This window comes from Podarcis bocagei (genome assembly GCF_964188305.1).
Source record: "Podarcis bocagei genome assembly, chromosome: 16".
NCBI classification, from domain to species: domain Eukaryota; kingdom Metazoa; phylum Chordata; class Lepidosauria; order Squamata; family Lacertidae; genus Podarcis; species Podarcis bocagei.
Genome location: NC_138142.1, coordinates 1245661 through 1271103, shown reverse-complemented (window position 1 = coordinate 1271103; position 25443 = coordinate 1245661). Strand labels below are relative to the sequence as shown.

The window sequence follows — 25443 nt, the reverse complement described above, 5'->3', positions numbered from 1 at the left end:
CCTTCTGACCGACAATGCCTAAAAGGAAGGCCTCTGGTTTCTTAGGAAAGGTATACTTAAATACCTTTTTTAACTCATTATAGATCATTTCCCAGAAGGCCTTCACTCTCGGACATGTCCACCAAAGGTGAAAGAATGTTCCTTCAGTCTCCTTACATTTCCAACATTTATTAGCATGCAAATGGTATATTTTTGCAAGCTTGACTGGGGTCATGTACCACCTGTATATCATTTTCATAATATTTTCTTTCAGGGCATTACATGCCGTGAACTTCACACCGGTGGTCCATAACCTTTCCCAGTCAGCAAACATAATGTTGTACCCAATGTCCTGCGCCCATTTTATCATGGCTGATTTAACTGTTTCATCTTGAGTATTCCATTTTAGCAACAAGTTGTACATTTTTGACAGTACCTTAGTCTTAGATTCTAACAATTCTGTTTCTAATTTCGATTTTTCCACCTGGAATCCTATCTTTTTGTCCAAATTAAAAACCTCCTTAATCTGAGCATAATGTAACCAATCACACACTTTATCCTTTAATTTCTCCAAACTCTGCAGCCTCCAAGTATCTCCAACTTTTTCAATTATTTCCCAATATTTCGGCCATTCAGCCTCCATATTGAGTCTTTTCCGAGCCTTGGCCTCCATTGGTGACAACCACCTTGGGGTCTTGTTTTCTAATAAGTCTTTGTATTTTGTCCAGACATTAAATATTGCTTTCCTGACAATATGGTTCTTAAAAGCTTTATGAATCTTTACCTTGTCGTACCACAAATAAGCATGCCATCCAAAAGCATTGTTAAACCCTTCCAGATCCAGGACATCAGTGTTCTCAATAAGTAACCAATCTTTCATCCAGCAGAAAGCTGCAGCTTCATAATATAACCTTAAGTCCGGCAGGGCAAACCCCCCTCTTTCCTTTGCATCAGTTAATATTTTAAATTTTATTCTGGGCTTTTTGCCCTGCCAGACAAACTTAGAAATATCTCTCTGCCACTTTCCGAAACATTCCACTCTGTCCACAATCTGTAGGGTCTGGAACAAAAATAACATTTTTGGCAACACATTCATCTTTATAGCAGCAATTCGGCCTAACAAGGAAAGTTTCAATCTTGACCAGATTTCTAAATCCTTTTTAATTTCTGACCAACATTTTTCATAATTGTCTTTAAATAAATTCAAATTTTTGGCAGTCAAATTAACCCCTAGGTGATAATGGGGGATTTAAATTCAATTGAGCCTCTGTTTGCATTTCTGCAATTTGCTCTAGTGATTTCAAAGCCTGATTTTTGTTTGTTTGCCCCTGTCATAGATTGATACGGGCCTGAGGAGGTGGGGTGTCTTTGTATGCTGTACTGCATTTTCCCAAACCTTCATAATCAGCAGTTGCACCAAATCCGAACTGTACCATCAATGAAACACTGTGAGCTTTGGAAAGCAACTCTTAGTTCACAAGGGATTTGGAATAACCACTGTACTGTGGGTGGATTAAATGCTGCTGCATCAGCAGGTTATCTCCTGAGCTTGTGTGATTTTTGGTCATTTTGCAGTGGAAGAGACATGGGTTCCAGTGGAGACTCTTGGCTGCTGGACAGGAAGACTTCTTTGCCAAACAATAAGAAAACAGGGAATGATCTGCACACAACAAGCAGGACTTTCAGCTTGTGTATTTATTTTTTAAATAATGTAGCTTATTTGCAGGTGGATATTATGAAACATGGGCACGCACTCATGAACTCTTTCTGATGTCTCTTGGGAAGTCACTGATAGCCATGCGCCAGTGTTTTAATTGCCTGGGATAGTGATGGCCAATCTTGGTATTGTTCACCTGACCTGTTTTGTTGGGGGTTGGGATGTCTCCATAATGAAATCAGAGCAATCCATCAGTGAATGCTTCGTAAATATGGAGCATGTGTATTTGAGTTTGGATTTGATATCCCGCCTTTCACTCCCCTTCAGGAGTCTCAAAGCGGCTAACATTCTCCTTTCCCTTCCTCCCCCACAACAAACACTCTGTGAGGTGAGTGGGGCTGAGAGACTTCACAGAAGTGTGACTGGCCCAAGGTCACCCAGCAGCTGCATGTGGAGGAGCGGAGACGCGAACCCGGTTCACCAGATTATGAGACTACCGCTCTTAACCACTACAGCACACTGGCTTGCAGATGTGCATCAACTTATGGCAAACCCAGACCAAGAGAGAGCTGCAATACTTGCAAGCGTGGACTCTCTCACACAGACTTACAAACAAAACCTGAAAATATTTTTGAGGAGGCCAGCAGGTGCCACATAAAATTGCTCTGGGGGCCAAACCCAGCCCCTTTCCTGGTCCACGTCTGTTTCTATGTCAGATTGGGTTCATGCCCATCCTCTGGCCAACTTCATCACTAGCAAAGTGCCACGATAGCTGGTTGTCCCAGTTCCACTGCAGCTGTGTTGGCATCCCTTCACCCTCATGCTTCCTCCTGGTGTTCCCTAATTTAGAGTCAAGGAGGGAAGCAGCAGGTATTGCTGCACTCTCTGTCTCTGTCTGGCAGTAGCAGGGATGGAGGCATCAAAGAAAGGGCTGCTCAACAGGTCACGGCGTAGCCTGCCCCATCCAAGGGTTGCAGCCCTGAAAATTAGCAGATACTGAGGGCTTCTCCACACTTACCTTTCCTCCACACTTTCCAGGCAGAGCCCACGCTTTGAGGCTCCAGGTCTGAGTGTTCTTTTTTTGCCCCAGAGCTTTCCACATGAAAAACACAGAAATGGAGGAAATGGCAATCTTTGGGTTTTTTTGTTTTTTTTAAATGATATTTATTAAGAATTTTAGAGTTACAGAAAAAAACAAAAAAGAAAAAGAAAAACTAGAAAAACAAACAAACCACAATCAAACAATACAACAACACAATCAAAAGACAAAAATAAGCCACAAACATTTAAAAACAAATCCAATATTCTCCAATCCTTAACTGTCATTACCCTCTTTCTTTGACCTCCTCACTCCTCCCTTTTTTTGTATCCTAGTTATTAATTGTCACAGCAAATCCTTTCCATATTTCATAACATTCTGTCATTACATTACCTTAATCTATTTTAACCTTATCTTACTATAGAAGACCCTAAAACTTAAAACTTAAATCTTATTTCATAACCATAACATATTCTTACATAATTCTTTTAACATTTCTGCTAAAGCCAAATAGTTTCATTCCAGCATTTTTCTAATGTTCATCAATTTTATAAAGCAGTCCTAATAATAAAAAAAAAATTCTTCCAATCTTCATCCAGCGTCTCTTCCTCCTGGTCCCGGGTTTTGTCAGTCCTTTCTATCCCATCAATCAAGCGCATTAACCTGGTAATCTTATATCCGAAGCCCTTAAGTCCCTTCCATGTCCCTTCCACAGCTCTTCTTCATATTTATACCTGTACTTTACTTTGTCTCCTGCTCCTTTCACTCGTGGGAACTCCAACTTAACAGTGTTTTGGACCCTTCTCGACAAATCAGTCCCTTTTCCATATTCCACACAAAACCCCATATGGTATTTAAGAACATGTTTCAAAGTCCCTCCAGAATTAAGAGCCCCCACAACCCCAAACATATCACGGCCCATTGCCAGACTTGAAAAGTCCAAACATCCCTGCATAGGGGGGTCTATCCAACCCCCCATTTCCAAACCCAACCAAACTTTATCTTTCCAAATCTGGCTTTTTCCAAGTTCATTTGTCAAATCCAAAAACTCACGTTCCTGCTGGGCCACAACTCCCTCCATCTCTGGCGCCCGAGGTTCAACAACATCCTCTTCCCTCAACTGGTCTGTCAGAGCACACTCCTGTTTTGATTCCTGGGTGGGCTCTATATAGTTTCCCACTACCTGTCCAAAGTTTCTGATCGCAGCAGTCATCAAGTCCGTCTTCTCATGTATCTGTTCCAATAGGGCACTTGTTTTGCAAAGAGCACACACCAGAGCCTCTGAATACATTGTTCTACAAGGTCAGAAGCCTATTCCCACGATCGTAATCTTGTTGCAGCTACAGAGCTCCCCGATTCAGATTTAATAACAGTTTCACAGGCTCCCTCTAGGGGAAGAACTTCTATTTGTTCTTTCTTTTAAAGGCAGATCTAGCAACAAAGTTTCCTTTTTCAGATATTTTGTCAATATTTGTTCCTTTAAAATGCGAAAGAGAACAATGGAATCACTATGTTTCTCTTCTTTTAACTATCTGTCAAAGACGTTTGTCTCTGGTCAATGAGCTTCCCAATGAACGTCAGTCCTGACACCCGGCTCCCAGGATCAAGACGGTGGAAAATTACTTTACTTTACACTCTCTTCTGCAGGTTTAAACAGTCCGGAAAAATTCCCCCCTCTTCTCCTGCTTCTGAAGGGGGTTCAACAATTTTATTTTTTTTTATAATAATTTTTATTGCGTTTTTTCCAAATTACAGATAGAAAAGAAAGAACATAAACACTAAAAAGAAAGAAAAAGACAGAGAATCTCAACCATTTCATCAACTTATTTCAGAATTCTATCGGACTTCCCCACATCTCCCGCATAATGCATTCTTAACAATAAAATTTATCAGCAAATTATAACCTTGTTTCATGTGTTTCTTTTTTACTTTCAATTGCAGTTTAAGTTTAAATCTCTTGTTTTCCATTTACTCTTAAAATATAGCATATTGTCATTTTTACCCATTTAAACCCTAATTCTTTCATAAAAATTATCCAATTTCTTATATAAACCACTTTTGTTGTATTGTCATTTTTACCCATTTAAACCCTAATTCTTTCATAAAAATTATCCAATTTCTTATATAAACCACTTTTGTTGCTGGGGCTAACATTCCAAATCATACGGCGTCTTAAGGTTCATATAACTTATAATACTTTTGCAAATAGTCCTTAAATTTTTTCCAGTCCTCCTCCATAGCTTCTTCTCCCAGATCTCGGATCCTTGCAGTCATCTCGGCTAGTTCCATGTAGTTCATCAGTTGCGTCTGCCAGTCCTCCAGTGTGGGCAAATCTTGAGTCTTCCAATGCTTAGCGATAAGAATCCTTGCTGCAGTAGTAGCGTACATGAAAAGAGTTCTATCCTTCTTTGACACCTTCTGGCCGACAATGCCCAGGAGGAATGCCTCCGGGTTCAACAATTTTAAATGATGAAAATTAATCCTTCACAAGCGAATTCTGAACTCTAGCTTGCCATGTCTTTGCTTTAATCTATCTACAAGAAACGGAAGGCTGACTTCCTGTTTAGACCTTCCCGATTCAGTGCCAAATTAATATAAATTTCTTAGTCCAATTTTCCTTCTAATCGCAGGTCATTATTTAAAGTCCAATTGTCCATGGTCACAGGCTTCATCCGCCTGTGATTTTTGAAAGGGTCCCCGCTTCGCCGTAACGGGAAAGACCCGTTTTCCGTGGAGCTAATCCCTCCGGATCAGAGGGAATCTGCCATTACCGATGGCGCCACCTCGGAAGTCAGGAAATGGCAATCTTTGGAAAACTTGAATTGCTCTTTGTTGTGCTTCAGCTTCAGACAGTAGATTTTTGAGCGGAAGGCTCCAAGGCAAAAGCGAGAGAGCACTGGGACACAGAGAGCTTGCAGGGCAGCAGCTGAAGGAGGAGCAAAAAGGGTTTTCTTGTGTGTGTGTGTGTTTCTTTGTGGCTGATTAGCTGCTCTCCCTGTGCAAAGGTCAGAGGGGGCAGGGTTTCTGTTGAGGAAGGTGATTAGCTGTGGGAGGAGCTTATCAGAGCTAGCAGGGCAGCGGTGCGCGCAGTTTGATCCATCTTTTAGATTTAGGGGAGCTAGTCTCAAACGTTTGTTGGGGGAGACCTACGTTTTTTTGGGGGGGGTATTTGTCCTGTCTTCACGCTTTTTATGATGGAGGGTGAGGGAACAGCTGCAGTCGCCTGCGGTTCCTGCGCAATGTTTGCCATCTTGCCAAAGGTTGCAGGCAGCTTTACCTGCAGCAATTGTACAGTGGTGCCCCGCAAGACGAAATTAATTCGTTCCGCAAGTTTTGTCGTCTAGCGAATTTTTCGTCTTGCGAATCACGAAATCCCATAGGAATGCATTGAAAATCAATTAATGCGTTCCTATGGTCAAAAAAAGTCCAAACAAAGCCAAATTTGGTACAACAACAGTTTATTAACTGCTCTTTAAAGTCACACATACTGTAAAGAGCAGTTCAAAAATTGAAGGGAAAATAAATTAACTTTATAAACATGACAGAAAAACATTTAAAAATCAACAAAGTGTACAGTACATTTTCTAAGACTCTGGGGGACCACTCGAAGAAGGCTCCTCTTCCACTCTTTGCTTCTTGCTCAAGAACCTGTCCATAGTCTGCTGCTTCATCCGCCTTTTCAGCACCTCCCTGAAAGGCGACATGACCCTTGTATCAAAAATGTTCCCAACGTCATGTGCCACGTGCTTCTCAGGGTGGTGCTGCTCTGCAAAAGTCTGCACCTCCTTCCACTTCAGGCAAATGTCCCTCAGTTTTTCGGAGGACAGCCGTTCCTCAGTTGCTTCTTCCTCTTCCTGCTCCTGCAGGAGCAGTGAGGCCTGCTCCTGCGCAGCCTCTGCCTGCAGTTCGACCAGCTCCACGGTGGTCAGCTCGTCGTCGTGCTCCTCCACCAGCTCGCAGACGTCCTCCTCCGTGACCTCCAGGCCCATGGTCCTCCCCAAGGCAACATTGTCCTGCACCACTGTTGACTCTGGTGCATCAGAGTCACTTGGTGCCATACAGTCCGGCCACAGGCTGCGCCAAGCGCAATTCAAATTTCTCTGGCTGATCCCGTTCCAGGCCGTGGTGATCATCTTCAAGCAGGTGACGATGTCGAAGTGGTCCTTCCAGAATTCCCGCAGGGTGATGGTGGTGCAGTCAGTCACCTCGAAGCATCGCCTGAAAAGCTCCTTGGTGTAGAGTTTTTTGAAATTGGCGATGACCTGCTGATCCATCGGCTGGAGCAGTGGCGTAGTGTTAGGCGGCAGGAACATGATGTTGATGAAGCTGAACTCCTCCAACAAGTCCACCTCAAGGCTTTTAGGATGGGCAGGAGCATTGTCCATCAGAAGCAAAGCCTTCAGCGGCAGGTCGTTGTCCAGCAGGTACTGCTTGACAGCAGGGCCAAAAGCAAGATTGACCCAGTCCACAAACAGCACACGTGTGACCCAAGCCTTGCTGTTGGATCGCCACATGACACTCAGCCGCTCCTTGTCGATCTTGTGTCTCTTGAAGGCCCGTGGGTTCTACGAGTGGTACACCAGCAAGGGCTTGATCTTCAGGTCGCCGCTTGCGTTGGCACAGAAGAGCAGGGTCAGACGGTCCTTCATGGGCTTGTGGCCAGGCAACTTGGCCTCCTCCTGTGTGATGAAAGTCCTTTTGGGCATCCTCTTCCAAAACAGCCCGGTCTCATCGCAGTTGAAGACCTGCTGTGGAACGTAGCCCTCCGTCTTCACAACCTCCAGGAACTCCGCTGCAAAGTCTTCAGCCGCAGAAACATCAGAACTGGCAGCCTCTCCATGCCAGAAAAAAACACACAAGCTTCCAGATTCTTGCAAACCCCTCTCCAACTGTTTCCCCAGCCACCCAGCACACAGAAATTCAAATCCAGAATTTTTTTAAAAAAACAGCAGAGTGGCCCAATGGTCACAGAAAATCATAAAAATGCAGAAAAAAACACACAAGCTTCCAGATTCTTGCAAACCCCTCCCCAACTGTTCCCCCAGCCACCTAGCACACAGAAATTCAAATCCAGAATTTTTTTTGAAAAAACAGCAGAGTGCCCCAATGGTCACAAAAAATCATAAAAATGCAGAAAAAACACACAAGCTTCCAGATTCTTGCAAACCCCTCCCCAAAACCAAGTCCTTGAATTCCAAACACCCCAACCCAAAATCCAAAACCCCCCAAAAAAGTTTTAAAAACTTAACTTACCAAATGGCTGCAAAAGAAGTTCTGGAAAAGCTTCAAAAATCACCAAAGTCTTTAAAAACCTCAAAAAAGGCTACTATGTACACTGCGTTCTATGAGTTGCTCCTCGAAGTCAAGTCGCAACTGTATTAACAGTGTTAAGAAAAAGGAAACAAACTTGCAAGACGTTTTCGTCTTGCGAAGCAAGCCCATAGGGAAATTCGTCTTGCGAGGCAACTCGAAAACGGAAAAACCTTTCGTCTAGCGAGTTTTTTTGTCTTGCGAGGCATTCGTCTTGCGAGGTACCACTGTATGTTGATTGCCCTCTTAGAAGACAAAGTCCAGCAACTGGAGGAACGTGTACCTACGCTCCAAAGAATTAGAGAGCTGGAGCTCTTCTTGGAAGCAACAGAGCACACCGTCTCCACCAAGGAGGAGACAGGGGACACCCCTGAGAAGGAGGCTAGTTCACCAACACAGGTGCCAAATATATGGAGAAACGTGACTCAAAGAAGTAGGAGGCCCAGGGTTCGCTCTGATTGTTTAGAAATACACAATCGCTTTGAAGTCCTCTCCCCTAGCATGGAAGACAAAGAGCAGACTCCATTTGAGGATCTCTCCCTCATTACAGTTGATCAGGTATATGAAGACGAGCAGCAAAGTCAGTCCTCAGGGAATGTGCAGGCGACCTTGGAACGGACAGCTCACGGAAGAACCCCGACCAAACCTAAGAGGAGGCGTGTAGTGGTGATAGGGGATTCCCTACTGAGGGGAACAGAAGCAGTGATCTGTGGGCCTGACAAGATGTCTCGGGAAGTGTGCTGTCTCCCCGGGGCTAAGATCCAAGATGTAACTGAACAACTGCAAGGAATCATAAAACCCACTGACAAATACCCCTTCCTCTTGGTTCATGTGGGAACCAATGACACTGCAAGCAATAGCCTCCAGAAGATCAAAAGAGACTACGAGGCTCTCGGCAGGAAATTGAAGCAACTAAATGCAGAAATTTCATCTCATCTGTCCTCCCAGTTGAACGACGTGGCCCAGGGAGAGAGGGGAAAATAGTGGAAGTGAACAGCTGGCTTCGCAAATGGTGTAAACAGGAACGGTTTGGATTCTTAGATCACGGACTGCAGTTTCTTGAAGATGGACTTCTGGCAAGCGATGGGCTGCACCTTACAACGGTTGGGAGAAATGTTTTTGCCAAAAATCTCAGAAACCTCATCAGGAGGGCTTTAAACTGACTAATGTGGGGGAGGGAGACAGTGCTCCTGAAGGTAGGAGTCTATCAATTGATGAAGATGATCATCCAAATGTCATAGACCAAATGGAGCAAACAGCACGCGGACCTAGTGGTGGGAGGAAAAAATCCTTAAATAAGAGACACGGGGGAATGATTAATGGACTTCAATGTCTGTACACTAATGCGCAAAGCATGGGAAATAAACAAGATGAGCTTGAGCTCTTGGTACAGCAAACTAAATATGACATAATAGGCATCACTGAAACCTGGTGGGATAAGTCCCACGATTGGAATGTAATAATGGAGGGATACAATCTATTTCAGAGAAACAGACCAGACAAGAAAGGAGGAGGAGTGGCGTTATATGTCAGGGATGTGTATACCTGTGAAGAGATCCAAGATTTAGAACCTCAAAGCCAAAGTGAGAGCATTTGGGTCAAAATTAAGGGAGAGAAGAATAACAGAGACCTCATTGTGGGAGTTTACTATAGATCCCCAAGCCAAACGGAGGACATAGATGATGCCTTCCTGGAACAGATGGCCAAGCATGCAAAAGGAAGGGAGATAGTAGTAATGGGGGACTTCAATTACCCGGATATTTGTTGGATGTCAAACTCAGCCAAGAGCATAAGGTCAAACAGATTCCTCACTGGCCTTGCAGACAACTTCATTGTCCAGAAAGTGGGAGAAGCAACAAGAGGAACAGCCATTTTAGATCTGGTCCTAACCAATGTTGATGACCTGGTTAGTGGGGTAGAAGTGGAAGGATCATTAGGCACGAGTGATCATGCTCTTCTGAAGTTTACTATACAGCGGAAAGGAGCAGCCAAGCATACTAGGACTCAATTTCTTGACTTTAAGAAAGCCGACTTCATAAAACTTAGGGAAGTGCTGGGTGAGACAGTCAGTCTGACATCAATACCAGGGAAGATTCTGGAGCAGATCATTAAGCAAACGGTCTGTGAGCACCTAGAAAGGAATGCCGTAATCACCAATAGTCAGCATGGATTTCTGAAAAATAAGTCATGTCAGACTAACCTGATCTCGTTTTTTGACAGAATTACAAGCCTGGTAGATGAAGGGAACGCAGTGGATGTAGCCTACCTTGATTTCAGCAAGGCATTTGACAAGGTGCCCCATGATATTCTTGTAAAGAAGCTGGTAAAATGCGGTCTTGACTATGCTACCACTCAGTGGATTTGTAACTGGCTGACTAACCGAACCCAAAGGGTGCTCATCAATGGTTCCTCTTCATCCTGGAGAAGAGTGACTAGTGGGGTGCCACAGGGTTCTGTCTTGGGCCCGGTCTTATTCAACATCTTTATCAACGACTTGGATGATGGACTCAAGGGCATCCTGATCAAATTTGCAGATGACACCAAACTGGGAGGGGTGGCTAACACCCCAGAGGACAGGATCACACTTCAAAACGACCTTGACAGATTAGAGAACTGGGCCAAAACAACAAGATGAATTTTAACAGGGAGAAATGTAAAGTATTGCACTTGGGCGAAAAAAACATGAGAGGCACAAATACAAGATGGGTGACACCTGGCTTGAGAGCAGTACATGTGAAAAGGATCTAGGAGTCTTGATTGACCACAAACTTGACATGAGCCAACAGTGTGACGCGGCAGCTAAAAAAGCCAATGCAATTCTGGGCTGCATCAATAGGAGTATAGCATCTAGATCAAGGGAAGTAATAGTGCCACTGTATTCTGCTCTGGTCAGACCTCACCTGGAGTACTGTGTCCAGTTCTGGGCACCACAGTTCAAGAAGGACACTGATAAACTGGAACGTGTCCAGAGGAGGGCAACCAAAATGGTCAAAGGCCTGGAAACGATGTCTTATGAGGAACGGCTAAGGGAGCTGGGCATGTTTAGCCTGGAGAAGAGGAGGTTAAGGGGTGATATGATAGCCATGTTCAAATATATAAAAGGATGTCACATAGAGGAGGGAGAAAGGTTGTTTTCTGCTGCTCCAGAGAAGCGGACACGGAGCAATGGATCCAAACTACAAGAAAGAAGATTCCACCTAAACATTAGGAAGAACTTCCTGACAGTAAGAGCTGTTCGACAGTGGAATTTGCTGTCAAGGAGTGTGGTGGAGTCTCCTTCTTTGGAGGTCTTTAAGCAAAGGCTTGACAACCATATGTCAGGAGTGCTCTGATGGTGTTTCCTGCTTGGCAGGGGGTTGGACTCGATGGCCCTTGTGGTCTATTCCAACTCTATGATTCTATGATTCTATGAACTTCAATGTGCGGACCATGCAGGAAATGGTGAACTGAATGAGGAGCTCACCAGGTAGCCCAGAGATGGAGAAGACGTTGGTCCTCCATATGCTGTGAGACTTTTAACTCCCATCAGCCCCAGTCCACAGGGCCAGGGTAGAGGATGATGAGTGTTGCAGCCCCTCAAGATCTGGAGAGCCACAATTGCTTAGCCCATCTGTAGGCCAATTCCCATGGGGGTGTCCACAATGGGAGTTCATTGCCACCTGTTTTTTCCCTACCCTCTTTGAGGGTAGGTAACTCTCACTGTTTGGTTTCTGCTCTGTGAATGAGGACACTTGGAATATGCTGGGGGGGGGCCCTCTGGATTAGACTCTTTAACTGTCCTCTCACTTTGTAAGCCAAGAGGCCTTAACTTGGACCTTGCGTGGCAAACACCTTGCCTTGCATCGTGGATGGTTCTCCTGTGGGCAGAGAGCAATTTCTCATCAGCAGATGATCTGGGTTGCTGCCCACCTTCTACTGCTGTCAGTAGTTTGGACTGACTTGCATCTTGTTGGATGGAGGGTGCTGCCTTGAAGCAGAAGGTTACAAAGGCAGGGCAGCCTGGAACTCGGAGGGAAAGCTGTGCCCACAAAAAGTTCCAATCTTGATCTCCAGGCAGGGCTGGAAACGTCTCCCGTCTGAAACACTGGAGCCCCGGCCTCTGTCCTTGTAGACAATATGGAGCTAGGCAACTCCAGGGCACAATTGGTTATAAGGCAGTGGGGGCCTTTTGCCCTTTCCTGCTTTTGGGATCTCTGCCATCCCTCAGCAATCCCAGAGTGCCTGGCCTCGTCTCATGGGTGGCAGAGCAAGTGGCATATTCCACCTTGGCAGGCTTGGTGGTGTGCAGAACACCTGCAATCGAAGACAAGCTTCCTGCTGTCATTTCCCTCCCCACCATCTCACTCACTTCTTTTTTTAAAAAAATAAATTTTTATTAGTTTTTCACAATTTTTATAGACACAGACATAACACAATAACAACAAACAAACACATAAACAGACATGTATAATTTCAAATCCTTATTTCTTAAACCTTACTTCACCGACTTCCCCATACTTCCCCTTTCTGCATCCCAATTTCCAAATTCATTTCAGCAAATCCTACCCCTTAATTTTATCCAATTTTCCCTTATTCTTTCCCTTTACTTAATCTTTTGCAGCTGTAATCCCCCTTTCTCAAAAACTACAACATTTTAACACTCATTAATTTTACAATGTTTCTTAAGATAAATTTTAAATTTCTTCCAATCTTCGTCCGTCGTCTCTTTCCCCTGATCACGGATTCTGCCGGTCATTTCAGCCAGTCCCATGTAGTCAATCACCTTCATCTGCCATTCTTCCAGAGTGGGTAGATCTTGTGTCTTCCAATACTTTGCAATGAGTATTCTTGCTGCTGTTGTAGCGTACATGAAAAAATTCCTGTCTTTCTTTAACACCGATTGGCCAACAATGCCCAAGAGGAAGGCCTCTGGTTTCTTAGGGAAAGTACATTTAAGTACCTTTTTCATTTCATTATATATCATTTCCCAGAAAGCCTTAATCTTCGGGCACGTCCACCAAAGGTGGTAGAAAGTACCTTCAGTTTCTTTACATTTCCAACACTTATTATCAGGCAAATGGTAGATTTTTGCTAGCTTGACTGGGGTCATGTACCACCTATAGATCATTTTCATAATATTTTCCTTTAAGGCATTACACGCCGTAAATTTTATACCGGTGGTCCACAACTGTTCCCAGTCAGCAAACATAATGTTATGACCAATGTCTTGTGCCCATTTTATCATAGCTGATTTTACTGTTTCATCTTGTGTGTTCCATTTCAACAGCAAGTTATACATTCTTGACAAGTTCTTAGTATTGGGTTCTAGCAATTCTGTTTCTAATTTTGATTTTTCCACCTGGAAGCCAATTTTCCTGTCCTGTTTATAAACTTCCATTATTTGATAATAATGGAGCCAGTCTCGTACTTTATCTTTCAATTTCTCCAAGCTCTGTAGTTTCAGTTTGTCTCCCTCCTGTTCCAAAATTTCCCAATATTTTTGCCATTTGGCCTCCATATTGAGCTTTTTCATGGCTTTTGCCTCCATTGGGGACAACCACCTTGGGGTTTTATTTTCCAACAAATCTTTGTATTTAATCCAAACATTATATAATGCTTTCCTGACAATATGATTTTTAAAAGCTTTATGAGCTTTAACCTTGTCATACCATAGATATGCATGCCTCTCACTCACTTCTTCTGGAACAGGAGACTTTTTATTAAAGGGAAAAAGCCTTACACCAATTTATTACTTCCAAAATGCCCTGGAGTTTAAGCCGGATAATGAAATGCCCTTCCGATCACAAAAACTCCCCAAGGCAGTCCACAACTGAGTGCATTTGCACTCAGCAGCATCTGTTGAATCATTGCTGATTTTATTTAAACCTTGCTGAAGAAGAAGCTGGCGTTTGTTCTGCCATCCCTGGTGAGGCGCTTTGTAGGAGTGCATGGAGAACGTCCAAAGGGTCCTCTCCTATGAATATCTCTTGGCAGTGAGCTGCACGGCTCAGAATTTCCTTAGCAACAAGTACATGTGACGGTTCTAGAGTATCTCCATCCATTTGAACTACTTTTTGAAAAGTCTGTAAGGCCACAAGAACACGTGGCCACAAGAACATAACCCTTTACTACCTTGTTTGCAAGTAGGACACCAGGGTTTAAGCAGATATATTTGGAGACTTGCTGGACTGCACAGTCAGCCCTTCTGCTCCTCCAGCTCTTGGTAAAGGAGCCTAGTTTACAAGTTGGGACGGATCTTGCGTTAATGTTCTCTCTTTCGGGGGGGGGGGTGCGATTGCAGGAGAGATTCAGCCAGAGCGAGCTTATGCTTTCCCGTTTTCCCTAGTCTGCATCTTCTCCCAAGGAACAGGCCCACCTGCCATTCTCCCCAGCCAAGCTCCGTGATCAGAACAATGGCCCGCTTGCAGGGCATGCGGGACTCAGAAACAGCAATTATGGGGGAGAATTGGTGGCAGGATGTAAGGTGACACACCTCTCCCTTTCTACCCTCTGAGTCTCCCCTGAGTTGGGAACATAGCTCGGGGCAAAAGTTCCCAGCTTCATTTGGCTAGTAGCTTTAAGACTGCAGCCTCAGTTTATTTTTGTTTCTCTCTATGTGTAACCAAGAAAGTGAAGTTGAATCACTCATGAGTGTGCATCAACTAAACACGTGAACTATCCCCTTAGAAAAGCATTGTGATCTGAGTTTCTGGGAGGAAATGAAATGCATAGTAAATAAATTGACATGTCTTCTGCTTTTTAACTTTTCTTAAGTTTCTTCCAGTGGTGGTGCAGTGCTGAACACTGCTCCCTGTGTAGCATTTGATCAGTGATGGCTGTTGCAAATACACAAGTCCTGTTTGATATTGCGGCCATATATGTATACGTGTGTTTAGGTGTAAGTGAGTGCGTGAACTCACCCCAAATAATGCCTTAGGTCCAAACTAGGTTCCGTGTCAAATGTTTCTTTGCAGAATGCAGGTTTAAATCGCTCCCCTGACACTGCTGTTTGTATTGGGAAGAAAGCTCCCATGGGCACCAATTTTGTGTTTTTATATTTTAAACCACCCTGTGATCCTCGGATGAAGGGCAGTATAGAAATAACAACAACAACAACACCCCAGTCGCATCTCCAGTTAAAGGGAGGAGCAAGGAAGCAGCAAGTGATGGGGAATTGGGAGTAGGGGATAGAGGGGGACACGACAGAAGGTGTGCAAAGATGTGTTTATGAGACCTTTGGGCAACTCCCCCTCCCCGATCTTCCGGGTGGCTCCCACCACTTTCCACCTGTGCCCTTTGTGCTGTTCTATGCGTTGTGGTTCTTGCCATCTTTGTCTGCGGAGCCTGTGCAGGTACCTTGTGAGCGAGGCTGTTAGCCAAAGCTTCCCTCCTGAGCTAAACACATGCTCAGTTGCTGTAGCTTTGGGACGACCTCCTGTGCTTCAGAGAGAGTTTGTTATTATCAAGATGCTGATGCTGCCTTGATGATTGCCAGACGGGCCATCAGGGTGCGGGTCTGGCCTTCGCCAAAATGGTGCCCTCCAGACACTTACTAGTTGGTTCAATGTACCTTTAGGAAATTAATATTAAACCTCTGTTGAGCATTCCGCTTTTGATTATTTTATTTTTATTTATTAAATTTGTGTACACCCCATACCCTTAGATCTCAGGGTGATTCACAACATAAAATGACAATAAAAAACCCACTTTTGATGATATTCCACATGTATTCCCAACATTTAGCAAAACAAACAACACCGAATGTAGCTGCTTTGTGCTATTCTAAACACAATGGCTAAGTGGATGAGAGCAGATTTCTCTGAGATTGCAAAGAGGAAGTTTCTTCTTTGAACTGCTGACAGGCCTTTCCCCCCTTAAGTCATATTATACATATTTGTGCGTGTGCCAATCTATAAATAAGAGGAGGGAAGGCTGCTCATGGCTGAAGCCCTTTAAGGGATGTTTATGTCCCCTGCTTTGCTTCACTTTCTACAACATGGCTGCCCCAGGTTGCCATGGTGACAGGCTTATTCTGTGGGCTGCGCATTTGAAGGGGCCCTTTTTTAAGATGGGGACAAGTCAGTGCCTGCCGACACCACACTTTAACCTGGGGTAGCTTCCACCAAAAACATTTAGATTGCCTTGGGCCATTTGGAGTGAATCTGTAGTTGTAAAGAAGCCCCAATGATGAACCATTTAGACAATAGTTATTTGCCTCCCGTTCTAACTCAAGTGGAAATTTTATGTGTTTTTTAAAAAATTGCCTCTTGTAGGATAAATACACTTTTTGCTACATTTTGCCACACATTGCTACTCCTTGGCTGGCCGTCTAGCTTGTGGTAACATTGCCAAGCGACCGAGGGCATCATGGAAAATCTGGCCTTCAGAATGACCACTAGCGAGATGAGGGCTCTTATCATGTGTCCTTCTTCCAGCTTGGGATGGAAATGATCACATAAACAGCAGCAGGGTATTTATGTCTGTTCAGCTGGATGCATAATTTTGTGGAACTGGGATGTGGAACCTCTGTAGCTCTCAGGATGTTGGGAGCTGCAGTCCTGCAACCTTTGACATCCTCCAGTGTTAAGCTATGTATAAATGGTTCAACAACACGGCTGCTTGTTTGCACACCCATCGCTCGGTTTGGTGTTGCAGATGCAACCCGCTTTTGTGTGGGCTTGTGTCATAACTGCGTGTCTTGGGGTGGGTGGAGGAGGAGCCCAGCTGACCGCTGCTGAGAAACAGCACCCATGCTGCCGAGAAGGGGAATCTCTTGCTCCTTGTGGCTCCAAGGCCCCCCCCCCCCCGCCTCCCTGCTCAGCATCTGACTGACCTTGTCCTTCTTCCCTCCCTCCCTCCCCACCACAGAGAATCTCTCTCCCGCCTGGGTTTTTTTGGAGAGCAAGGAGCAGCTAGCAAGCCAGCCAGCCAGCCACAAAATGAACTTCCCAGACTGAGGTGAGCACCTGGCTGCCGTAATGGATGTGCTGCCATGTGCTGGCAGTGGGCGCATGAATCTTTGATGGCTCTGCCGGCGTGTTCCCCCTGTTCTACCCCCCCCCCCATTTTGTGAGATTAATATTTGATCACGCTCAAAAGCTACCAGAAGCCATTTGGAGCCGGCTTGGTTATTGGCACGGAGGCCCAGCGGAGCATTGAGAGGGAGGCTGCTGTGCCGGGGGGGCGGGGCGGGGGGACTGTGAGCCAGAGGGCCTGGCTGGGCAGAGGTATTTGAGTGGGGGTCCCACTTTCTCACGGAGGAGGCTCTAGTCTTGGCTCAGACAGGGGCTCCAGGAGTGGTTCCCTCCAAGAGTTCAAGGGGTCTATCGGCAGTCAGCCTTGGGGGAGTGTTAGAACTGGATGAAGAGAAGGTCCAGAAGGTTCAAAGTGGTTGAGCACCTGCTTTGCATGCAAAACGTCCCAGGTTCAATTCTGGCATCTTCTGGTAGTACTGGAGGAAAATGCTCTTCTGAAAATTTGGATGGCCATTGCCAGTCAGTGTAGACAAAACTAAAGTAGATGGACCGCTACTAAGCAGTTTGGCTCCCTTGATCTCCCCATAAAGGAATAGAATGCAATGAAAATATTAAGCTAAATGCCCAAAGAACAAGTATCCATCCCTGTCTTGAATGGTTGGCTTCTGTCCTTTCCAGGGAGTCTGTGGCTTGGTCTTCCATCCTCTGAATGCTGAAAGTGAGGAGAGCACCTCTGAATCCTGGGCCCATGTGGATGGGGAGAGGATGCGGGTGACCATGAGGCGGGTTCTTATGGGGGTGGGCTTTGCCATTGCCCTGATGGTCTCTGCCCACCTGGGCCAACAGATGCTGCAATGCCAGCACATACTGGGCCAAGGCGCCAACCGGGGACTGATGCGCCCGGAGAACGAGGAGCTGGTGATGTTGGACTCCAACCGGGTGGAATACCGTTACAGCAAGGAGATGCCTCTGATCTTCATCGGTGGCGTCCCCCGGAGCGGGACTACACTGATGCGTGCCATGCTGGATGCTCACCCGGAAGTACGCTGTGGGGAGGAGACACGCATCATCCCGCGTGTGCTAGCCATGCGTCAAGCCTGGTCCAAATCTGGCCGGGAGAAGATGCGCTTGGACGAGGCTGGGGTGACTGACCAAGTCTTGGATGCCGCCATGCAGGCCTTCATCCTGGAGGTGATTGCCAAGCATGGAGAGCCAGCCAGGTACCTCTGCAACAAAGACCCCTTCACGCTCAAGTCCTCCCTGTACCTCTCCCACATCTTCCCAAACTCCAAGTTTCTCCTGATGGTGCGTGACGGCCGGGCTTCCGTCCACTCCATGATCACCAGGAAAGTCACCATTGCCGGCTTTGACCTCCGCAGCTACCGGGACTGCTTGATCAAGTGGAACAAAGCCATTGAGGTGATGCACTCCCAGTGCTTGGAGATTGGGCTCTCGCGATGCCTCCCCATCTACTATGAGCAGCTTGTCCTGCACCCCCAAAAAACGATGCAGGCCATCATGGAATTCCTGGACATCGCCTGGAGCGATGCCGTCCTGCACCACGAGGAGCTGATTGGGAAGCCAGGCGGAGTCTCCCTTTCCAAGTGAGTGTCTGTGCTGCAGCCTCGCTGCAGTGTGCATTCCTAGCACACTGGCCGTCATCTCCGGAATTGTCACGCCTTAGTTCACACACAATATGGGATAGGGTGCAGCTGAGTCTTAAGAGCATCTCCTTGGGTGCAGAAGATCCCAGATTCCGTCTCTGCTGATGGCATCTCCAGAGAGGGCAGAGAAAGTCCCCCATGTGGAACCCTGGAGAGCCACCGCCAGCCAGCAGAGACAGCACTGAGTTAGACTTTGCAAGGGAACATTAAAACGTGATTGGAGGGCTCTCCTGTCCATTGAGAATCTGGCATGGGAGGGACGAAGAGCTCCATCTGTCTTCCAGGTAGGGCCCAGGGAAGCTGCTTTGCTACAGCTGCAGGAGGGGGCTGCAAATTTAGCTCTGGAGACTAGCAAGGAAAGTCATAGGGGAAACTCACTTCTTAAAACTCACACACAAGGAGCTGTGGGAGGCAAAGTCCCCCTCAAAGCCTCCCTGTAATGACTTGCTTAATTTATATCCTACTTTTCCTCCAGCCCTGCTGCTTTTCTAGCTTCATAGCTGTTTCCCCTCCCTCCAGGCTCAGTGTGGAGTTTCTGATCTGACCTCCTCGTCTGTTGCTAAACTCACACAAGTGCTTAATTCACCTGGCCATTGTTAGTGTTTTGCTGGGTGCTTCCCTGCCTGGGACAGCCTCTTGCTTTGTAGAGCTGGGCTTCCTTGCAAACTACCTTTAAACTTATATAGCTGTGGGGATTGAGAGCCTTGTTGCAACAAGGGCACGTGGTTCAGCTGTGGACCAGAGACAGTGGTGATGACAGGAGGGTTTGGATAGTTAAGCACCGCCTATGAATGCAAGCTTGTTAAAATTAGGTAAAGGTAAAGGGACCCCTGACCGTTAGGTCCAATCGCATACGACTCTGGGGTTGCGGCGCTCATTTTGCTTTATTGGCCGAGGGAGCTGGCGTACAGCTTCCGGGTCATGTGGCCAGCAAGACTAAGCCGCTTCTGGTGAACCAGAGCAGTGCACGGAAACGCCGTTTACCTTCCTGCTGGAGCGGTACCTATTTATCTACTTGCACTTTGACGTGCTTTCGAACTGCTAGGTTGGCAGGAGCTGGGACAGAGCAACGGGAGCTCACCCCGTCGCGGGGATTCGAACCGCCAACCTTCTGATCGGCAAGCCCTAGGCTCTGTCCCACAGTGCCACCCTCGTCCTGGTTTGTTAAAATTAGCTCTTGCCTAAACCTATGCTAAAAACTTTTAAATTGAAGCGATGAACTGCATTTAAAGCTTAAACTGAGCACTAGGCTTAAACTTCTGTTTGTACACTGAATTTTGTCCTGGCTCAATTGCTGTGGCCTTCTACTGTCATTTAGTAATGGCTACAGTAAAGAGAAGCCAATTAAGGGCCTCACAGCGAAAACTAGGGACTGTGGAAGGTTGAAGAAATCAAGAGAGAACGTGAGCAGGTGCCACCCCTTGCCTCTCTGCTCTAGCCGGTTCTTACTGTTTTCTTGCTATTGTGCAGGATTGAGCGATCCACGGACCAGGTGATCAAGCCAGTGAACACACAGGCCTTGACGAAGTGGCTGGGGCACATCCCGGCAGATGTGCTGCAGGACATGGCTCAGATTGCTCCCATGCTGGCCAGGCTGGGCTATGACCCCTATGCAAATCCACCCAACTATGGGAATCCAGACCCTCTGGTGATCAACAACACACACAGGGTGAGTGCCACTAAGCCTGTCATCCTTCAGGTGACGGTAGCTGGGTTGTGTGGTTTCCACCAGATCTATGCCATGTGATAAAAGATCCTGTAGCAGATCAACTTGTCTGGCTTTTAGCATTACTAAAGTTTGTGTTTATGGTGCAGCAGTTCAGTGACAATGCATTCTGCTCGAGAACGTGCTTTTTTTTTTAAAAAAAAAATAGCACGAAGCCTTCATTGTTCAAGGAAAGGGAAACAACTAGTACAATATCAAGAAAGGCAGCAAAAGTTCTTACTCTCCTCAGGGCTGTAAGATAATGTACTGGTGAAGATTTGTGATCAGATCTCCTGTTTAAATAAATAATTATGCAGCTGCTGCGGCAGGGAAAGGTTTTCTGAATGTGATCAGAGCAGCTACGCTGATCTGATTCATACCCCAGAAGGATCCAAAGAGCCCCTGCAGTGGTAAAAACGCATGCCAGTACTTTCAGAGACAGTCTAGATAAGGGAAAGGGTTAATCCCCATTGCTACCAAGAATGGAGCACTCCCCCCCCCCATGAAAGTACATTAAAGAGTTGTGGGGTGTGGGGTGTGGAGTTTAAGCTCCCTGCAATACAAGCTGATCTGGTAGCCTTGATATTTTGAACATTCCAGTTGTGTTAAGTTGGGCAGAATTGGGAAGTGCTTGTCTCTCATTCCTAGCATCCTAGTGGCTGAAGGACCCCCATTTCTCAAAGCTAGAAGATACACATATTGTTCTCTATCTGAGCTCTTCTGTGTTCCTCTGAGCAGCCAAAGGTGTCTTCCTAGAGGTCAAGAAGAGCCTCTTCCCACTTTCCCCATTTCTCCAGTTCACTTCCTTTCCATTCTGTGATTTGCAGCCTTTATTGTCCTAATTGCAGTCAGTCATTGCATTGCATAATATTGACTAGAATCCAGAATGGGCCAGCATTATTGAGGATAGCCAGCTTCCCAACTGCACAGAGATATTCTGCAGGACTAATCACTCATGCCGTGGCCAAAGAGCAGCATTCAGAGTGGAGGTGGACTCTGTGAGAGTTGAATGTGAAATCAGAGGTGTGGAAATATTAGGCGAGCAGGGGCCTCACCTGACCTTTTGCTCTTTGCACAGGTTCTTAATGGGGATTTTAAAACGCCTGCCAATCTGAAAGGACACCTCCAGGTGAGTTCCCCTTTCCCAGTCACCTTTCTTCATCTCTTCCGCTCTATTCTCTGTTGCCTCTATGCTTGTCCCCCCCCCAAGACCCAGGAATGTTTTGGATGCTCCCCCCCAGGGCAGCTACTGAAGAGAAACTGCAAATGTCCTCTTTCCCCCTTGCCTTGATCTCGAGGTTCTGCACTTTGGAACTGAATTGCAGCCATGTTTAGGAGATCATCTGGGACTCTGAAATGTTCTTCCCATGGAGATTCCCCCTTCATTCTCTTCTAATTACACATATTTGTAAACAGAAAAGAAAAAAAGCTCCATCATGGTGAAATGTATAATTCTACACATTTTTAGGCAGCTTTGACTTTTTCTAATTGAGATATCAATTCTGCAGCACATGATATATAGAGGGTTGATTTAATATTTTGGCAGACTAACTTTGCTCCTCCTTGGCCAAGTTTAGAAAGGCAGAGTTCCCAGTGTAAAAAGAGCACAAATAATATGCTATTTTTTCTGTCTTGTGTCTTTTTGCAGGGTGCACAAAATACTACTGCTTTTCACTGACAAAGCTAGTGATTTCCAGGTACGTATTTGAGAAGGTGAGCAGATCTTCTTGCCAGGGTTGTAGAACTTATTTCTCTCAATTCTCAGCTTCTCTAAGTTTATAAAAATTAGGAGTGGGGGGATATGTCTGAAAGCTTTGCCTTGTAATCCTAAACTTATATATTTTGGGTGGCAGCACTGGCATTAATATAATAAATATCAATAGTTTGGCATTGAGTTCCAGGAGTAACTTTTTTCTGCCTTCCTCTTTGCCTCCTTTAGATGCAAATTGCTTCCCGTTGCTCTGAGGAGGAGAAAATTTGCAGCCAGCAACAGTGGAGCTCCGTTATCCAAGCATATTGCTTGCTACTGATATTGCCAAATCAAGTGCTCTCTGTGAAACACCTTTTGTGTGTGTATGTATGTGTGTGTGCATTTATTTGCCAGGTTTGGACAATTCTGACTCCCTTGTTTGAACACTCCCTGTGGTAAAAGGGTGAAATCTGTGGAAATAAAAGAGAACCACAAAGTATATTGGATAAGATTTTATAGTGGTCTACTGGGGACCTTTTAAAAGTGTCTTGTAATTTTTGTTCTCTAATTTGCAGACCTCAGATAGCTCCATTAATATAACCTCGTTACAGCGCTTTTGTCTTATAGGCAACAATCCCAAATTTGCCTCCTTTTAATTATCTCATTTGTAATTTACAAAAATAAAATAGATTTATTTATTAATTCTTTAATAAATATATGAGGCTGTCTCCTTCACATGTTGCCTTCCTTTATTTCACCTGAGCTAAGAATGGTTCAGATACAAGTGCTGTAACCACAAAGCCACTCTTTACATAGAAGATTGTTCCTGTTGTCATCATATTGAAATTAACCCCCCCCCCCCCCCGTTTGTAGAAAAGAGAAAATGTGTGACTGTCTCTGTAGGCACAAGTGCGGCGCAGAACTGAATGATAGGCAGGGAGATGTCTATAAAGCTATAGCAGGACTTGGTGACTTTCCTGGTTACTTTGAACTCTTCTTACTTGCAGACACAAGGAGAGTGGGGCAGAGAGAGAGGGAGGGAGAGGGCTCCAGACTAGGGTGGTCAGGAGGGCCATTTGTTAGGGGCCCAAAGCAGCCGAGGGCCCCTTGACCTAAGAGTGCTGCCCTTTCTACTTTGCACAGAAGAAGCTCAGGTGCTGCCAAAGATAATGATCCATTTGTATGCCCTGCCTCTTCCAGGTTAAGAGGCCCACTCAAGGTGCTCTGGAGCCAGCATTGCCCAAGAATGTGTGTACACATGGGGAGCACACCCCTATTAAAAAGGGCAAAATAGTGCCACTACATGGGGGTCACCACCACCAAAGGCTGTGCCAGCATGAAAGGTACTCCAATACACTAACGCCATCCTCTCCCTGCACAGCTCTGCTTCTTTGCCACTGAACTAGCGGGGGTGGGGGGATTACTCTGCAACGAGGGACAAACCCTGCCAAGACCCCAAACAAGCTTCTGCTTGCACACCTTTCACGGCCTCTCCATCCCTTCTCATCAAGCAATCCCTCCTCACCCCTTGCCAGCCCACCTTGCTAAGCATCTGAAAAGTCTCTTCGTGTCCCCTGTGTGATGCACCAAAGCAAGGGCTGCATCTGTTTCATCCTTTAAGGGCCTGTTGTGTCAACGCCAATACTTCCTGGCCTGCAAAGTGATGCCAGATTGAGCAGGAAATGTAGCACCAAGGCAGAGAGACAACAACTTGGTATCACATAAGCGGAGCTCTTATCTTCCATTCACCTAAAAGTCTGCAGCTTTTCTCACCTTCTGGGTGACAACCAAGTTATCAAAACTGGCAGGGGAGAGGATGAGAAAAATAAAACTGCAGCAGCAAAAAAAAAGCTAATGTAATTCTAGGCTGCAGCAACATAAGTCCAGACCCAGGGAACTAATGGTGACACCAATTCTGCCTTGGTCAGACCTGGAGTCCTGTGCCCAGTTCTGGGCAACACAATTAAACGAAGGCTCATGGCAAGCTGGAAGGGTGCGCAGAGGAGGATAGCCAGGCTCCTTAGGAGGAACGGTTCAGGGAGTTGGGGATGCTTAGTCTGGAGGAGAAAAGGGCGAGAGGGGAGAGGAAAGCCACCTTCAAATATCTGAGGGGCTGCCATTTGTTTTCCATAGGACCCAAACCAATGGATCCAAAGTACAAGTAAAGAGAACTTTCTGAAGGTGCTGGACTAGATGACCCTCTGGACCCTTCCAATCCTACAGTTCTATGAACTTGTCCCATTTTGGTCTGTTGCTAAACCAACAGTTGCTGCATTTGCTTTAAATAACTCTCATTTGCAGACATTAATCTAATCCTGGGACAGGTAATCTGTGACCCACCAGATAGGACAACTTCCATTACCCCTGACCAACAGCCACCAGGGGCGCGCGGATGAGATGGAGAGTGAGAGCTGCAGTCCTGCAACCTTTGACATCCTCCATCCCTGAATTACAGTGTTAAGCTATGTATAAATGGTTCAACAACACGGCTGCTTGTTTGCACACCTGTCAGGGGTTCAGGAGCAGAGGCAAGGGCAAGGGAGGAAACAGAGAGCGAGGGGGAGGAGGCAGAAGAAAAGATGAGTGATGACGACGACCCGAGATCTCCGAGTCTTTCCAGTGAATCAGAAGATTCACAGAAAGGAGCACCAGTGGCCAGGGCAAGGGGGGAGCCTAGGGGGACACCCCAGGAAGATAGAGCCAGAGGGGACTCAGAGGGGAGCAGTTGGAAATCGGGACCAGCGTCACCGCCAGAGAGCAGGGAAGAGGAAGGGCGCCAGGGATCAAGCGCTGGCAGCTCACAACAGGGGGGAGGGCACGAGTCAGGAGTGGCCACACCTCCATCGGGGAGCGAAGAAACGGTCAGACGGAAAGTGGAAGGTTGGGCGCGCGCGCCAAGTTCAAATGCACAGGAAAGTGACGCAGTAGGCAGCCCGGAAAGGGAGCCAGGTCCTAAAGCCCGGCGCAAGGAGACAGGAGGGTCCGGGGGGTCGGCGTCAGAAGAATCCCGGAAGGAAGAGACCCCGGGGGGCAGAGGGACCCAGAGGAGAACAGTCAGGCGGAAAAGGTGGAGCAGGGCTAGGATATTAAGTTGGTGCACAAGGGGCGGAGACTCAGACGGAGCTTCGCCGATCTAACCACTAGACGTAGAGTTGCACGCAGCAGCTTGAGAATGGAAACTGTAACTCAATAAAGACTTTTACTTAATGATCGCTGGCTAGCGTGATCCTCTGTGAGCTAGGATCTGGAAGCAGCTCTGACAACACCCATCGCTCGGTTTGGTGTTGCAGATGCAACCCGCTTTTTTGTGGGCTTGTGTCATAACTGCGTGTCTTGGGGTGGGTGGAGGAGGAGCCCAGCTGACCGCTGCTGAGAAACAGCACCCATGCTGCCGAGAAGGGGAATCTCTTGCTCCTTGTGGCTCCAAGGCCCCCCCCCCCGCCTC

The 25443-nt window shown here is 46.2% G+C and overlaps 1 protein-coding gene and 1 long non-coding RNA gene across 3 annotated transcripts in view; one reads left to right on the top strand and one right to left on the bottom strand.

Annotated features, from left to right (window-relative positions):
- Nucleotides 1-22733, top strand: part of TPST2 (tyrosylprotein sulfotransferase 2) — a 26798-nt gene extending 4065 nt beyond the window's left edge. Inside the window, exons 2-7 of one of the 2 annotated variants that reach the window (XM_081175341.1) lie at nt 16833-16922; nt 17618-18543; nt 20074-20272; nt 21387-21437; nt 21957-22005; nt 22248-22733. In XM_081175341.1, the coding sequence (XP_081031467.1) occupies nt 17705-18543; nt 20074-20272; nt 21387-21437; nt 21957-21986 (1119 nt within the window). In that variant the 5' untranslated portion in view covers nt 16833-16922; nt 17618-17704 and the 3' untranslated portion in view covers nt 21987-22005; nt 22248-22733. The remainder of the gene's footprint in view (nt 1-16832; nt 16923-17617; nt 18544-20073; nt 20273-21386; nt 21438-21956; nt 22006-22247) is intronic. The other variant, XM_081175340.1, reaches the window with a different exon arrangement.
- LOC308576208 lies at nt 13656-25443 on the bottom strand. The gene is made up of 3 exons (XR_014003148.1): nt 25265-25443; nt 24425-24503; nt 13656-16529 (listed from the first exon to the last, which is right to left on the bottom strand). It is a non-coding gene; the product is annotated as an uncharacterized lncRNA (long non-coding RNA).